Genomic DNA, 17,991 nt, shown 5'->3' with positions numbered 1-17,991 from the left:
GAGCATCCCTTTCTCTTGGGCTACAATTACAACTTCTCCCCACTAACTAAGTCTTTCAAGGAGGTTCTCCACCTTTCACCTGGCCAGCTGATGCTATCCTTGTGGAAAACTTGCTCGGTTTTAGAAACCCTTACAAATACATGGCACCACGCCTTTTCTCTAAATGAACTCCTGACAGCTTACAGCGTCAGGAAATCAGCTAAGGGTTTCATCACTCTTAGGGCTAAGGCACCTTACCCTCCGCTGATAGATGGGACAATTGCCTCTGACTCTGTCTGGAAAACCAGATATTTTTTCGTAGTGAAAGACTCTTTAGGCGAAGCTGGGAACTCTCTAGTTGGGGGTTGGTTTAATAAAGGTATTTACTCATTCAATTTGTCTTTTATTCCTAAAAATGAATTAACTAGGTTCTTACCTTGCTTTCCCTGCAGGTCTTGGTCCCATAATTTCCCAGATTCCTGAACAAGCCGAAAGATTAGCAGATCTGTTCAATTTACATATTGAGGAGCGCACCTACACGGCCCCAGCTGAGATTATTCCACTAGACTCTAAGATCTCTTCTCGCACGAACTCCATGTCTTCAGGTAATCTTAGACTACAATTATGTGATTTCTTTTAGAGTTTTACTTAGACTCTTTGGCTAAACTAGTTACCTGCTGCACACAGCTCAAGCTAAATCCAACACCCTTTCTGACGAGGATGCTATGGACAGATTGAAAAACAGAAAAAGGTCAGTAGCGTCTTCTGGCCACTCCCAAGCTAAGAAACCTCCCCGCAAGCAGCTACGCTCAGCTTCGGTTCCTACCGTTATTGACATCACGGCCAAATTTCCCAAGGAAGAGGAATTCCTTGTGAGCTTACCTACCGACTTCCTGGGTGAAGAAGGTTTGGAAGGTGGCATCTGGCCTTCAGTTGAAAAGCTTCTTTTTCCAGCTGCACAAAGGAGGCTCAAAGGACAGGATCATGAAGTAACTCTGAACCATGCTGTCCAACTATCGCTACAGCTTAAGAATGTTCTGCATATTACCTTACGTATTAAACATTAGTGTATTTTTTATACTTATGCTCCACCTCTCTTATGCTAACTTACCCAGAATTGTCTAGCTGCCCGAGACAGCTTACGAACTGTGGCCTCCCTTCAAGACAAGGTGGCTCATCTGCAAAAGGACAACCTGAGTCACCAGACCAAGCTGCAGAAAGAGAAGCAGGCCAGGTTGGATGCTGAAAACAAGCTAGCTGTTGAGTTAAAGTTAATCGAGAAGGAGATATTGGAGAAGGATGAAAAGTTGGCTGCGGCCGAAAAAGATATTGAACGCCTGACTGCCACTGCCACTGCCAAGGATGCTGAGGAGAAGGCTTTAGACATTTAAGCTAAAGCTAAAATCATAGAGACTGCCAAGCTGGCTTACCTGATTCGCTTTAAGAACCTGGACGACAAAGGCATCAACTACTACATCGACGGGTATCTCAAGCTGGACTATATGGCTACTTTGGAGGCTTTAGCTACAGGCAGCAAGGCGAATGATTCTGAGCAATCCACAGCTGAGTCTCCAACTACAATTGGCCAGCAAGAAGATGTTGCACCAGGCGACAAGGATAAGGTTGCTGGTGATGATGCTAGTGTAGTCTCTTGATTTCTTTAGCTACTTAGTGATTCAATCTTAGAACGATTTGACTTTATCTTTTTGTTGACTTTTTACCGTTGTCCATGGGGGCAACGTGTTTATGTACGAACATATTTCTTTTTTGATCGTATGACTTATGCTTACCTTTTGAACTTATGGCTCTATGTTTTTCAATTTCGAAACACTTTTGTTGCATGCATGCTTATCAATAGGTTTACCTGGTGTACTTGTTGACTTTGCTTTGGTTGGGCCCATTTCCTTGGTGCTACGACCTTCCAGCTAAGTTCTGGTACTTCAACCTTTAGCTGCTTGACCAGGTGCTACGACCATGTAGCTGAGCTTTGATGCTCCAGCTGTTTACCTGGGTGCTGCAACCCCTTGCGTTTGTCTGCACATGGATAAAACCCAGGTAGACCGTTGCCATGAACAATAATCTTAGAATACTTGAGTTATCAAAAAATTTAGAACATTTTGCTTACCTGGTGGACCAATGCCTTGTGCAAAACAATGGTTGCCTTACTTGGGATTCTGGCACCTGTGGCCCTGTGGTAACCTGGCTGATGCCCCAGGTTAGAAATGATATAGCTTGAGATGAGAAGCATTCCAGCTTCTAGGTACTGCTTTCCCATCCTTAGTGATTAGGCGATAAGCACCTTTTCCAACTATTTGATCAATCAGGTAAGGACCTTCCCAGCTTATCCCTAACTTACCTGCATTGAGCTCCTGAGTATTTTGGAATACCTTCCTGAGAACCCAATCTCCTACCTTGAATACTTTGGCTTTGACATTCTTGTTAAAGCTACGAGCCACTATCTGCTGCTGCGCAACCATCCTTATTGGCGCACTATCTCTTAGTTCCTCGATGGAGTCCAGGTCGTAGCTGAGTTCTTCGTCATTAGCTTCTGGAGTCAGCAAGCCATATCTAGTTGTAGGGATAGCTACTTCTGCAGGTAGCACTGCCTCGCATCCATACACAAGCGAGAAGGGAGTCCTTCCTATAGCACCTCTTGGTGTTGTTCTGTTTGCCCAGAGCACTTTAGGCAGCTCCTCAGCCCATTTTCCTTTTTTAGCTTTTAAACGTCTCTTGATACCGTTGATGATCACCTTGTTGCTGGACTCAGCTTGCCCTTTAGCCTATGGGTATCTGGGTGTTGAGGTCACCAGATTGATGTTCCACTCATGGCAAAAATGCCTTGTCTTATCACTTATGAATTGTAAACCATTATCACAAATGATCTCGCTAGGTACCCCCAACCTGCAAATGATGTTAGTGTGCAAAAAGGATATCACTTCTTTGTCCCTTACCTGCTGGAATGCCCCAGCCTCGATCCACTTGGAGAAGTAATCCATAAGTGCTAGCATGAAGACTTTTTGCCCTGTGGCTACGGGTAGTTTTCCCACAATGTCCATGCCCCACCTCATGAAAGGCCAGGGTGTCAAGGTGGGATGCAATACCTCAGCTGGCTAGTGGGACATACCTGCATGCTTTTGGCAGCTTTCGCATTTTTGCACGTACCTCTTTGCATCTTGGCGCATAGTTGGCCAATAATATCCATACGCTAGGATCTTGTTTAATAGACTTCTTTCTGCTGCATGGGACCCGCACTCACCTTCATGGAATTCTTTGAGCGTGGGCTCCCACTGATCTTTCTCCAAGCACCTTTGCAACAGGTCATAGCTAGCACATGCTCTTTTAAATAGGGTACCTGAAATGACATGATACCTGGTAGCTTTCATTCGCAGCTTCCTAGCTTCCAGCTTATCTTCTGGCAGGATGCCCCTTTCCAAGTATTCGATTATTGGCTGGGTCCAGCTGATGCTTTCTGCGCAGTTGCTATTTGGTTGTACCACGTTGACTTGCTTGCTGACGGCTGCTTCAGCTAGGTGAGCTATTGGTATTGAATTGAAATCGCATTTTCTGAGTGCTGATCCCAGGTTAGCTAGGGCGTCAGCCTTGGTGTTCTGATCCCTTGGGATTTACTTTATGCTGAACTCTTCAAACAGCTTAGCTTTATCTTTGACTAACTCCAGGTAAGAGGCCATCTTTGAATCTTTAGCTGCGTATTCTCCTTTTACCTGGCTTACTATCATTAGCGACTCACTGAACACATGTAAACTGTTAGCTTTTAAATCATATGCTAATACCATGCCTGCAATTAAGGCTTCATACTCAGCCTCATTGTTAGTAGCTTTAAAATCACAACAGATAGCGCGTACTATCATGTCCCCTTGTGGTGACTTTAGTACTACACCTAGACCAGCTCCTCTGAAATTCGAAGATCCGTCGACATACGGCTGCGAGGATCCAGATTTACCTACTTCCTCTTCACCTGCAGTTGCTAGGTCATGACTAAAGTCTGCCACAAAGTCAGCTAGAGCTTGGGATTTTATAGCTGTCCTAGGCAGATACTTAATGTCATGTGCGCTTAGGGATATAGCCCACTTGGCCATTCTCCCTGAACACTCTGGTTTTCGTAACACCGCTTTGATGGGATAATTAGTCATAACATGAATAGGGTGAGACTCAAAGTAATGCCTTAACTTACGAGATGCCATGTACAAAGCTAATACTAATTTTTCGAGTGATGTGTACCTGGTTTCAGCGTCCAGCAAGGATTTACTTATGTAATAAATTGGGATTTGTTGACTTTCTGCCTCTCTAGATACAACTGGAGGGTCTCTCCTGCAGCTGGTTTCGATAACAGGGGAGGTTGGGCTAGGTAAGCCTTCAGATCTTGCAGTGCAGCTTCATGTTCAGCTATCCAGTTGAATCCTTTATTCTTTTTCAGCACGTTGTAGAACAGGTGGCACTTGTCAGAGGACCTGGATATGAACCTATTTAGCGCAGCTACTCTTCCAGTCAGCTTCTGGACTTCTTTCAGATTCCGGGGTGATTGGATGTTGATCAATGCTTGCACCTGGCTGGGATTAGCTTCTATGCCTCGCTGGGTGACTATATACCACAGGAATTTTCCCGCATGGACTGCAAAAGTGTATTTGCTAGGGTTGAGCTTCATCCCATATTTCTTCAGAACTTCGAAGGTTTCTTGCAGGTGATCTACATGATCCTCAACTTTCTTTGTTTTGACCAGCATGTCATCTATATAGACTTCCATCGTGTCCCCCAGCTGCTTCTCGAACATTTTGTTGACTAGCCTCTGGTAGGTAGCACCCTGCATTCTTTAGCCCAAAGGGCATCACCGTGTAGCAATAGATACCTCTTTCAGTCATGAAGGCCGTCTTTTCTTGATCTACAGGATCCATGAGTATCTGATTATAGCCTGAATATGCATCCATGAATGTTAATCTTTCATGCCCAGCTGTTGCGTCTACTAATGCATCGATATGTGGCAGCGGGAAGGGATCTTTAGGGCACGCCTTATTGAGATCAGTAAAATGAATGCACACTCGCCATTTGCCATTCTTCTTGCCTACAACCACCACATTAGCTAGCCAGTCTGGGTACTTGACTTCTCGGATCTTCCCAGCTTTCAGCAGCTTCTCTACTTCCTCATTAACTATCAAATTTCTTTCTGGAGCGAATTTTCTTCTTTTCTGCTTTACGGGCTTCGAATTGGGGTCAACATTCAGCTTATGGGCAATGATGTCAGGCTCAATGCCTACCATATCTTCGTGACTCCATGCGAAACAACTTATATTTTTCTTTAGGAACTCAATAATCCGCTGCTTTTCCTCAGCTCGCAGGGATGCCCCAATCTACACGGTCTGCTCCGGCTTCGCTGGGTCCAGCGCTACTTCATCTACATCTTGCTCTGCTGGCTTAGCTGGCGCTGGACCTTGCTGTAATTGCTAGATGGACTCCTTCTTTGCTTTCAGAGATATGCTATAACACTCCCTAGCCAGCTTGCGATCGCCCCTGATCTCTTGCACTCCCCATTTGGTAGGGAACTTGATAGTCTGATGATAAGTTGAAGGTACATCTCGCATTTTATGGATCCATGGTGTCCCCATGATGATATTATACGCTGAGGGACAATCTACCACATTGAACCTAGTTTGCAAGTTGACTCCCTTTGCATAGGTAGGCAGCACGATCTCTCCGAGCGTTGTAGACGGCTCACCATTGAACCCGAACAGGACAGTTGCTTTCCTGAGGATATCAGCTTCCTGCAGCCCCATGCTCTCGAGGGCGCTTTTGAAAATAATATTAGCTGAGCTGCCGTTGTCTATTAAGACTCGCTTCATGAGGCAATTGCTGACGGAGAGAGACACGACAAGGCCGTCATGATTGTCAGCTTCTTCATCTCCATCCTCCTCGTCAAAACTGATGGTCATACTCCTGAGCTTTTTCTCTTTTGCGCTTCTAAGTGGACTTGGCGCAGCTTTTGAGCCTTCTCATGCGAATCTTATAGCTGCAGAGTATGTTAGTCCACATATTTCTGAACCACCTGAGATAGAATTGATTACCTTATCGTGTAGAGGTTCAGGTGGTGTATGAGGTTGCTGCTGGCTGGAGCCAGCTTTGTCCTCTCGCTGCCCCTTCTTACCCATCAGATGCTCGAGATAGCCTTTTTTAAGCAGTCAGGCTACTTCCTTTTAGAGATTTTTACGAGAGCTTAGCTGTAGAGCCCCACGGTGGGCGCCAAACTGTTTATGCCAAATTCCGACTAGGTAGAACTCAGCTGAGGATCTACAGCTAATGGTGATGCAGCTAATAACAATATTGGATACTTAGCTACGAAAATGAACAAATGCAAAAAAGAGACAAGGCACCAAGAAAATGGTGACGCGGAAAACCCAAATGAAGGTGGGTAAAAACCGCGGGTGGAATTGAGTCCACCAATCCACTATGTATCAGAATTACAACTTATAGCTTACAGCTTGCAGCTTGTAGCTTATACTAAGTACACTTGAGGATATTGTAAAAGTAGAAGAGAGTGTTTGAATGTAAAGTGATGTGTAAAACTTATGCTACCCAGTTTGTTCCCCTTCTATATATACTCATACTTATTCTGAACGTTGCTTTTCCTTATTTGAATGTTGTATAACCAACTCCTAATAAGGTGCCATGACCTCCTAAAATCAAGGGGTATCTTCTCTTCTGCTCAGCAACTGCCTTCACCCTATTTCTTCGGCATAACAACATTGCTTGACTTGGTCTTGATCAGTATCCAATGATTTTCAACCGGATTATCTTACGAGCTTCATAACTGCTTGCTGTAGTTGCTACCTGATACTTTCTAGCTGTGGCAATCAACTTACCTGCAAATTCCAGCTTAGGAAAAAATTTAGGACATACCAGTACCTGTTCACCGGGATCCTGCAAAACACGTTAGACTACCCCGGGGGTTGTTCCGGGATCGCCCCTCCGACGATCAAGTCAGTTGATGATTGAGGTAGAGAGAGAATTTGAAGTGAGAAGTTCTGGTTAGTTAGGTGAGAATTCAATACCTTTCTTTTGATGGGACAAGGGGTATTTATAGCAGTGCGAATCCCTAGAAGGAGACCCTTTTGATGGGATGGGCCTCCTATGGGTTAGCTGTATTGTCTTTTTAGCTTATAATCATTGTTGGCCCACTAAGAAGTCCAAGGAGTTGTTGGCCACATCACACGGGGTGGGTCCCACAATGGTCGTGTGTCATACCAGCTGGTGCTGGATCCTTGACAGGGTGAATGGGCCCAAACAATTAGCCCCACGCCAGGAAGGGGCGGAAGAGCCGTCCAATCGGGTGATGCCCGTTCGTGGTGTAATTGTTCACATTGCAACATTTTCGATCCCACAACCGAACGGGTTCCTGCTAGCCTTAGCCTTTTGCCCGAGCGACGTAGGAGAGGGACCTGGTCGGACATGGGCTAATTAGCTCCAGGGTGTCCGACCAGATGCTTCCTAAGGTGGAGGCTACTCGGGCCTGGAGTTACACGCCCCGAGGTGACCGACCGGATATCTCTTTGAGGGGTCCTGCTCGGTCAGAAGTTGAGAGGTCCCCGAATGGCCTATCAGGTGTCTCCTAGCACTTAGCTTACTTGGCTAAGTGAACGATGATGAAGGAGACCTGCTCAGACATGGAGCTAAGGAGCCCCAAGGTGACTAACCAGGTAATTCTATGTGGGACGCTGCTCGAACAGAGGCCAATGAGCCCTAGACTAACCGACCAGGTGCCTTCTAGCACTTAGCTTACTTGGTTGAGTGGAGGATGATGAAGGAGACCTGCTCGGACATGGAGCTAAGGAGCCCCAAGGTGACCGACCAGGTACCTCTATGTTGGACGTTGACCGGACAGAGGCCAATGAGCCGCAGACTTATCGACCAGGTGCCTCCTAGCACTTAGCTTACTTGGCTGAGTGGAGGATGATGAAGGAGACCTGATCGGACAAGGAGCTAAGGAACCCAAGGTGACCGACGAGGTAACTCCATATTGGGCGCTGCTCGGACAGAGGCTAATAAGCCCCGGAATGACCGAACAGGTGGCTCCTAGCACTTAGCTCACTTGGCTGAGTGGAGGATGATGAAGGAGACCTGCTCGGAAAAGGAGCTAATCAGCGCTAAGGCGACCGACCAGGTACCTCTATATTTGATGCTGCTCGGACAGGGGCCAATGATCCCCAGACAGGCCGACCAGGTGCCTCCTAGCGCTTAGCTCACTTGGCTTATTTAGCTAAGTGAAGGATCTTGCGCAAAGGGCTATGGACTCAGTATCTGTCTAAGCGGGCCTCTACCTTGATAAAGATGCTCGGGCAAAGGATCACTACGTCCGTGGCCAACCGAGCGGGTGCATTTGGGTATTTATACGTGCAGCTCTAAGTGACGTTTAGGAGGAGCTACCTTGCCCGAACGGGAAGTGCCGACCATTGTTGCCACATGGCGAACATGCAGGCTGAATCTTTGAGCTACCTGGGGTTTGTAGAGAAATTTTGATGTTTGAACTTTCTTGGGTCGTCATTTCAGGATGGAAACGGCGCGATTTGAGCCGTTTAACATGCCATGAAGGGACGCTTCCCGAGGTATGCCCATATATTCCTTACAGGAGAGAGAATGGGTTCAATTGCTCATTTCCTAAATTCTTGTTTTCTTTCTCTCTCTAAGAAGCTCCAATTTCTCTCGACATCTCCCAACGTTTTTCTGGTTCCAATCGTCTGACCAGGTACGCTCTTGCTCTCCTTTTAGCTTTTACTTTTTCTTTCAATAAACTCAGCCGACTCCCTTGTGCATAAATAATGGGAGATTCATCCGAGTCGATGACACCCCCGACCTCGCCTCCCTCCAAATTGTCCGAGAAGGTGATGGGGATGGGAATAACATTGGTATCGACCCTAATAAGTTGCTCTGACCCCTCGGCCATTCCCGACGTCGTTCCGCTTCCGAGCCCATATCGTTAGTGGAGGAGGAGGCCGAGGGAACTATTCCTTTTCCCCAAGGAAGTGTCCCTTGCCTTTCCTTCCTCCAAGAGTTACTTAGATAAATATCTTGCTGATGGTGTAGTGAGGACTACCATGTTGGGCGACGAAGAAGAGACATCTACTTCCGGTCGACCGGAGTACCCAGACCTAGACCCGAAGGGGGGGTCCGGGTTCGAAGTTTCCTTTGCCTTCTTTGCTAAAGTCTTTTCATGATGATCCGAGAGGGAAGGCGACCCGTTTTCAAATTAGGGATCCCTACTTGCTGGTCCGACTGGAAGCTTTTCACACAGTTCTGACTCCTCCCCCAGGCTGTACGGCAGTGTATTACAAATCGATGGAGATGGGGATCCGCTTTTCTCTGACCCCTTCGTGAAAGAGTTGTTGAACGCAATTTGACCATCAGTCAAATTTCTCCTAATTCCTAGGGTGGAATTATAGTTGCTCAGGTGATTTGTTCTATGTTGAGTGTCTAACCAACTCTCACCCTGTGGCGGCACATGTACAAGTTAGTTGAGATGATGGCAGGAGAGAACGGTCTTGATTGGTGGTACTTCCAGATTCTACAAGGGTATATAAAGCGGTGCTCGACCTGCCATCATCACAGTAGGGATTGAAGAGGGAATTTGTCTTTGTGTTCTTTGGAGGTGACTGGGGGGGTCCCTACTGTCCGACCGGAGGTGGAGCCTAACTTTGAGTTAAACTTCAGGGTCCCTGAGCTTTCCGAGGAGGAAGCGGTCGCTGCTTGTTACATGCAGACCGAATCTAAGTTATTCCAGGGGGCGAAATCTACGTGGCTAGCAATTGGCTACCGAGTTGCCGCCTGTCTAAGAATGAGCATCTTCTATCTGTTGTGGGGATGAGTCGGACGTTCCCCAACGGTAATTGCCCGAGGGGGTTGTTTGTTAAATACTTTGTTATTTTTTGCAATACCGACGCTTTGTTTTTATTATAACTTCGTCGTTAGCTTTATTGCTCGACTCAATTCCATAAATGGCCGACAAACTAAGCATGCTGCCATGAGAGCTGCTCGGCTGAGGGCGGCGCTGAAGGAGAAGTCTCTAGGGGTCCCCCCCCTCCACCCAAGGTTAGTTTCTTTTACTTGCTGTTGTTGCTTAGTCACTTTGATGTCCGACTAACCTTCTTTTTGATAAATTTTAGGATCCTTCGAAGCCCAAGGCTTCTAAGAAGAGAAAAGAAAGAGTTGCGGAGAAGGTCGCCCAGACCGAAAAGGCGGTCGCCAAGGCTCAGGCCGAACGGGCTAAAAAGACGAAATTGGTCGAGGTAAATAGCCCTCGAAATGAGGCGCCTAGGAAATTGGCTGAGGGGACCGACATTTCTCTTCACTCCTCTGACTTCAAACCGATGGGGAGTCCTCAATACACTCCAGCGTCTCTCCCGCGCCGACCGACTAACGATCCAGAGGCAGTGAGCTTGGCCTTAGCCATGCCTTTAGATGAGCTGGATCGTCATGGACTGGACACCCGTTGGACCAACGCCATCGACTAACTCTATGGCCCAGCCGACTAGGAGTACATCAACATCACAAGCGGGGGTAACGAGACCGACGATCGGTTCCACTGTTGGGTAGAGGTGAGTTTTGGTTGTCTTTGATTCTCCTTGCTTGATTGTTGTTTACTAATCTCCTTGCTTCCTTTTCAGTTTTCTTCTCGGCTGGCCAATGTATCCAAGAACATAGTACATCTGGCTGAGATGGTGGACGACTTGAATCCGAAGGGGAAGAAGCATTTTGACGAGCTCCACGCAGCCAAGGAAGACCAGAGAAATACCGAGGCCAATCTAACTAACATTGAACCCTGCATCAAACGGGACCAGGAGGACTTTCAGACCGAGCGGGAAAACTATGCGATTGAAAGGACTGGTCTCATTGTTGCAAAGGATGAGGCTGTGATGGCCAAGCTGGCGGGTGAGGTGAAGACATCCGAGGCCTTGAAGCGGGTTGGTGAGCTCTTGTCCCGCCTAACCGAGGTGGAGAAGTTCGCTCATACCGAGGAGGAGTTGTTCACCTCCTAGAGGAAATCGAAGGCATGCGAGGTGTTCGCCAATGAGGTCGGCTCAAAGGCCCAGAAGATGGGGGAAGATGATGCCCTTGATCGGATGAGGAAGGCTTTATCCGAGGCTCAACCTGAACTTGCTTGGAAGGACGTTATGGCCAAGTACAAGGCGATGGCCGATGCTGAGGACGCTGCTATCTCGCTGAGTTGGGCATAAACCTCTTCGAGGACGAGTCTGAAGATGCTGAGGAGGGAGCCAACCCAAATGAGATGGGTCGCTCCGAGGAGCTTACTAGGAGCACCAATGACAAGACCGATCATCCTCTTGCTTAGGCCTTTAGCTTGGCCTTTGTGCTCATTGTACCTAGACGTTTTTTTGGCTTTTGGTAGTACCAAGCCTTATTTTGTACCTCTTATCATGAAATATAATCAACTTTTGGAACGATTGAACTGTTTGTCATTTGCAATCTTTTCTTGTGTTGTTTGACTTTAACTTTTTGCCTATTATGTTTTCCGACCAACTAGTTGAGTTATTCGGAATTGTTTTTATGTTGCTTGATTAGATCTTTCTTCTCTACACTGGTTCAGCCATGTTTGCTTGAAAATACACAAAATTGCTTATTGATTGGTTAAGTCCTGACCGTCTGGTAAAGTAATTGACTGGTTAAATCCTAACCGACTTGTAAAGTCATTCATATATATGGACCTGAAAATGGTCTGAGAGGTTACATGCTAGATTCCTAGCTATTGCTACATTACACTGTTTACATGCCCCATTGCAATTGACAAACATTACACATAGAACGTTTTGAGGTTATCAGCATTCCATGGGGGAGCTAGTGGAGTTCCTTCGGGGTTCTCTAGTCGGAACGTGCCGGGATTGATTACTTCAGTGACCTTGTCAGGGACGTCCCAATTTGCTCCGAGTTTTCCTTTGAGGTGTGAAAGTCCTGTTGCTTCGACCTTCCTTACTACCCAGTCACCGAGTTGAATTGGCTTAACTTCACCCGGCGGTTGAACTGCCGAGTAACTCTTTTGCTTGTAACGAATTGATCGCAACAAAGCGTTGCCTCGTGCTTCAGGTAGCAGGTCCAGGTTAATGGGCTTTTCTGCTTCGTTTTTTCTCAAGGTCGTAGAAGGTCAGCCGAGGTGAAGGAATGCCAACCTCTACCCGAAGCACTGCCTCACTGTCGTATACAAGGCCGAACGGGGAGTTTACAGACGCTTCTTTTGTGGTTGTTCGGGCCGACCAAAGTACCCCCGATAGATCATCCACCCACGACCCTTTTAGTGATTCTAGAGATTTCTTGATCCCCTTTAGCACTATTTTGTTGGCTGACTCTGCTTGACCGTTGGTTTGTGGTCGGGAGATAGCCGAGAATTTAGTCTATATGCCGAAGCGCGCGTAGTATTCTCGGGTAGGGCCACTATTGACATGTCTGCCGTTGTAGGATACTAAGGCTTTGGGTACAAGGCTTCTCAGATTTACAGGCTATAGATATCAAGGCCCTGAAATCCTTACTTCAGTGTCAGGAGAGGCTTCCATCTCAGTCTATGAACATGGAGTACAGGAGGGCTGAAAGTGAGGCAGGGATCCAGTATAACTTAGTTCACAAGAAGTATTTGTCATTCTTGGCACAAAAATCTAAGATGAGATATGGTGCAAGGAAGGTGATGAGAATACAAAGCTATTTCATCAATCTATCAGAGCAAGGAGGTTGCAGAACACTGTTTATGCTATACATGATGATCAAGGCAACTGGAAGGAGAACCTGGAGGAGGTGAATACAACCTTTTTGAATTACTATAAAAAGCTCCTAGGGTCAGAGTTACCTAATAGAGTTCCTGTGAAGGAGTTTGTCATTAACAAGGGACCAATGCTGAGTGAAGATCACATGGTGTTTCTAAATAGACCCTACACAGCTGAGGAGGTCAAAAGTGCACTATTCTCAATACCAGGGGACAAAGCACCAGGACCTGATGGCTTTGGGGGCTATTTCTTCAGGGATGCTTGGAGTATTATAGGGGATGATGTAACTGAAGTTGTTCTGGCTTTCATTCAGGTCAGTTGCTAAGAGAGGTAAATGCTACAACTCTCACTCTTATACCTAAGATACCTTGCCCAAGTTCTGTAAAAGAGTTTAGGCCCATAGCATGTTGTAATGTGATGTATAGTGCATTACTAAAATGTTATGTAATAGGCTTAGAGTGGTGTTGCCTGAGCTAATATCTGAGAATCAAGGGGCCTTTGTTCATGAGAGATTCATTGTACATAACATCATGATGTGTCAAGATCTAGTGAGACACTATGGGAGAAAGAATGTGAAGCCTAGCTGTATGATGAAATTGGACATGCAGAAGGCCTATGATACAATTGATTGGTAGTTCCTAAATAAGATGATGGTGGCTCTTAAATTCCCAACTCATTTTATTCACCTTGTAATGACATGTGTTAAAACCCCCAGATTTTCTTTGATGCTTAATGGATCTCTTCATGGTTTCTTTCAATCAAAGCGAGGTCTGAGACAAGGGGATCCCATTTCCCCTCTATTGTTTGTGATATGTATGGAGTATATGTCTAGGATTATGAAGACTTTAGACAATATGCCTGCATTTAGATATAATCCAAGATGTATAGGGATAAAATTATCACATCTAGCATTTGCTGATGATGTAATTCTTTGCTGTGGTGGTGAGTTCCCTTCTTTTTATGTAATGCTGCAAGCTTTTAAGCTTTTCTCTGACTCTTCTGGACTCCAGATCAATAGCCAGAAGTCTGAGTTATATACAGCAGGTATGGATAAAAGCCTAGTCCTTAGAATTAAGAATGCATTTGGCTTTAGACATAGTGAGCTTCCTTTTAAGTATCTGGGGGTTCCCATATGTGCAAAGAGGATCTCTACAGCTGAATGTGGAGTATTGGTGGAGAAGATGAGTGCAAGAATTAAGGTTTGGAGTAGTAGACACCTATCTTACACTAGAAGGCTTCAATTAGTCAACTTTGTGTTGATGAGTATCCATGTGTACTGGGCTCGGGTGTTCATAATTCTAAGATGTGTCTTGCAGGATATTGAAAGAGTGTGTAGAGCATACTAATGGACAGGTAGTTATTACACAGCCAGAGGAAGGAATGTAGCATGGGAAAAGGTATGTCAGCCTAAACAAGCAGGGGGTCTGGGTATAAGACAGGTTATGCAATGGAACAAAGCAGCTATGACAAAATATGTATGGGCAATAATAGCTAGTAAATAGGACTCGTTGTGGATCAAATGGGTCAACAATGTTTACATCAAAGGGGCTGATTGGTGGACATACCAAGCTCCACAAAATAGCAACTGGTACTAGAAACAGATATGCAAGGTCAAGGAGGAAATTCAGAGGGTGTATATGCAAGGTGAGATTACCAATATACCCAGATACTCAGTCAAAAAGGTATAGAAGTTAATAGGTTCCATGGAACCTGTGAACTGGGATAGATTCATACGGAATAGACTTACTATTCCAAAGCATATAATGATAGCTTGGATGGTTATGCAGGAGAGACTCTGGACTAAGAGTAGACTGAAGCAGGCAGGTATAGTACAAGAGGATGAATGTCAGTTCTGTGCTGCAGGTGTGGAGACACAAGAGCACCTGTTTTTCAGGTGTAACTACTCACAGGCATGTTTACAAGATATTTTAAGATGGATCGGATACAAAACTACTCAGCAGCTATTCCAGAGACAGATGATATTCATGAGAAGAAGCAAGAGAACTAAATTCCAAAGATCTGTAATAGCTGCAGTGCTAATTGGGCTGATGTACCAGATATGGTGGGCAAGAAATGAGGCCTGCTGGAATGGGTTAGTTTGGAGACCTGAGAATGTAGTGAAAAGAGTTAAGAAAATGGTTGTTGATAGAATTTCTTGTGTACTGCCTAACAAGATTACTAACATAGATAGAGAATGGTTTAATGAAATTAGAGTAAATGGTGTATAGAAGGTAGTTAATCACAAAAGAGTTTGTATAGCAGTTTTGTTTCTCTTACTCGAGGGAGGAGTCCAACCTAGTTGGTTTGCTCTTCTCTAGTTAAGATGGATTAGGATGTAATGTTCTTTGGGCGTAATATATTTCCTTACTTAGCAAAAAAAATAATACCATACTTGGCTCGCCATTCACCTAATAAAGCAAATAATTAGAAATCCAAACATAAAATTGTAATAAGCATGATAAATTATAACTTTTTACCTATTGGTCTTCCCAAATCATCAAACTCTAAGACCATATCTCCTGTGTTATATGGAGCTTCATCGTGGGACCTCTTTTACTTTTTCTAGATGCCTTTGGATTCCCGCTTGACTTCTTCCCGCTCCCATGTACACTATAATATGCAGTGGTCTGACGTCGATCTAAGAATCAAAATAAGGAAATTAAATTAGAGAACGAACAATTAAATTACATATTCAATATTTACAATAATCAAATACACGTGAACCTGATGGGGGTGGCTGCTAATCAGATGTCACCTCAATGTCAAGTAAAGCATTCCTATCAACATCTAGTTCCATCCTCTCCATCCAAGCATCAAACGCATTTGCAGCACGATCATTGTCCTCTCCCTACTCAGCCTCCTTTTCTGGGTGAAAAGGTGCATCGGACTCCGATGAATGATCACTCGAACTGTCACTAGCCATATCTGTAGCATATATATAGAAACAGCAAAAGTGTTAACGAAATTTCAAACAATATGTACCATCACATTACTATAACGAAATCTATTATAAGTACATCAATTTATGATTCAAATTACTCATATAGAACATCGTTTACCTTTAATTTGGTCAATAGGTTGCTCGATGACCGTTATACCTTCTGGGTGATCCATTCGCATGTAACTATTTTCAGTATCAGACACATCTATCATATCATCATTTTGGATTGATAAAGGGGGGATATCATCAAACTTATCATATTGTTCTTCATCATCAACATCACCTACTCCTAAAATTCTCCTTTTACCATTAACAACAATGCACCACTGAGTGTCTACAGGATCGGATACATAGAACACTTGTTTTGCTTGTGATGCGAGGATGAAAGGTTATTCAGTGTCACGCAGACAACTCATATCGACTAGAGTAAAACCGCACTCATCCGTTTGCAAACCACGTCTATTATCCGCCCACTTACATTGAAAAATAGGCATAGTGAAGTCACAATAATCGAGCTCCCATATTTCTTGAATGATCCCATAATATGATTGTTTAGCATCAATCGGAGTTTTATCCTTTGCACTCCCTAGATGATGCAACCATTGAAACCCCACAATTCTAGACCACCTTTGATTTCTTATACTGACGTGCAGTGTCACTAGTGAAACAATGAAGAAGGGCTGCGCTGAAAAAGGCCTGTAGGGCTGCGCTTTTTGACAGCAGCCCTTTCAATAGCAGCCCTTCACTTTTTAAGTAGGGTTGCGCTACACAAGCGCAACCCTTCAAATGGAAGGGCTGCGCTTTTTAAGTAAAAGTGCAGCCCTTCAAGCTTATAAGGGCTGCGCTTTTTAGGTAAAAGCGCAGCCCATTTAAACTGACCCAAAAAAATATATATATATTTTTTTTTTTGCATTTTTTTACTCTCAAAACACACCTACAAAAAGTGGATCACCAAACTTGACAACCCAAACTTAACTACATATTACAGCTAGCCACTAGTTATTGCAACCAAAATGAACATGAATAAAAAAAACAGACATATCATTATCAGTATAGATAGCTTATGATTACAGCACAGATTTTACATCTTCAGAGTTGCAACGAAAATAAAAACAGAAGTTAACAAAAATGAACAAAAAATGAAAAAAATAACCTTAAAATTATAGATCTAAAAATGAACTAATCTGAATAAATCTGAACATTAACGAAAATGAAAAAAAATAACCCTAAAAAAATAAACTAATCTGAAAATGAAAAAAAAATTAAAAAAATAAACGAAAATGAAAAAAAAAACCCTAAAATTATAGATCTGAAGAGTTTCAACATCTCCGTCTCTTCTCGATCAATATCCAACTCCGATTGTACATAAAAAAAACATCAACAAAATAAATATGCTTACACAATATCATCAAAAGCTGGTAGTATTAACATTATACTGAAATTCGTAAATCGCAAAATCTGGGGCCATTAAGCCTACTCAAAACACTGAAATGCACGCCCAATTTGTGAAGCTCTGAACAGCCAACCCGCCTTCTTTTATTAGGAAAACCAACGACGGAGTTGAACTTGGTGAGAACGACGGTGGAACGCCGATGTGCGAATTGAAGCCGGTGAGAGAGAGAAACGAACGAACGACGAACGGAGAGGAAAGGGGCGACGAACTCGCGACGGTGGTGCTTCTGCCGATGAAAATGAACTCGCGAGAGGAAAGGGGCGACGAAAGAGAGGAGAGACTAAGAGAGAGGGAGAATGAGGACGGCTGAGGGAGAGGGAGAATGAAAACGGTATCTTGAGGGAGGAGAAAGAACTTAGGGTCTGGACTTTGGTGTATTGAGCGTTTGAACGAGTGAATTTTTTTTTAATATACAAAAGCCCATAAAGGGTTGCGCTCTTATTACTAGCGCAGCCCTTCTTATTAAGAAGGGTTCCGCTTTTTTTCAAAAACGCAGCCCTTCTGTTATGTAGGGCTGCGCTTTTTAAAAAACGCAGCTCTACAATAAAGAAGGGCTGTGTTTTGAAAAAAGCGCAGGCCTTCTTGCGCAGCCCTTCCTTTTTTTCCCCCTAGTGTGTAAAAGGTATATCCATTGATATCATACCCTTCATATGAGTTAAAACTATCACGTGAACCGTATGCGAACCACTTAATTGTATCAGGTACATGATGGTTGTTTGCAGACAATTCATCAATTACTTTATTGTGGAACCAGCCAATGAAAGACATGTTATGCTCATTCATCGATGCCCTCTCCCCTTTGGACGAATTTTTGTGGCGCAATTCACGCATATGTCTTTCTAAGTATGGAT

The 17,991-nt window shown here is 44.4% G+C and overlaps 1 protein-coding gene across 1 annotated transcript; it reads right to left on the bottom strand.

The window, feature by feature from the left end:
• Positions 1–1,926: 1,926 nt before the first annotated feature.
• On the bottom strand, positions 1,927–4,181 carry LOC104893351 (uncharacterized). Its single transcript, XM_010679447.1, has 6 exons — positions 3,702–4,181; positions 3,142–3,587; positions 2,931–3,042; positions 2,336–2,759; positions 2,105–2,178; positions 1,927–2,013 (listed from the first exon to the last, which is right to left on the bottom strand). Exons 1-6 carry the CDS (start codon positions 4,179–4,181, stop codon positions 1,927–1,929), a joined length of 1,623 nt encoding a protein of 540 aa, XP_010677749.1.
• Between the last annotated feature and the right edge of the window lie 13,810 nt (positions 4,182–17,991).

The sequence above is a fragment of the Beta vulgaris genome, chromosome 5, assembly GCF_026745355.1.
Source record: "Beta vulgaris subsp. vulgaris cultivar EL10 chromosome 5, EL10.2, whole genome shotgun sequence".
In the NCBI taxonomy this organism is placed as follows: Eukaryota; Viridiplantae; Streptophyta; class Magnoliopsida; order Caryophyllales; family Amaranthaceae; genus Beta; species Beta vulgaris.
Note: the sequence above shows the minus strand (reverse complement) of the source record. Positions and strands in the feature narration are given on the sequence as shown.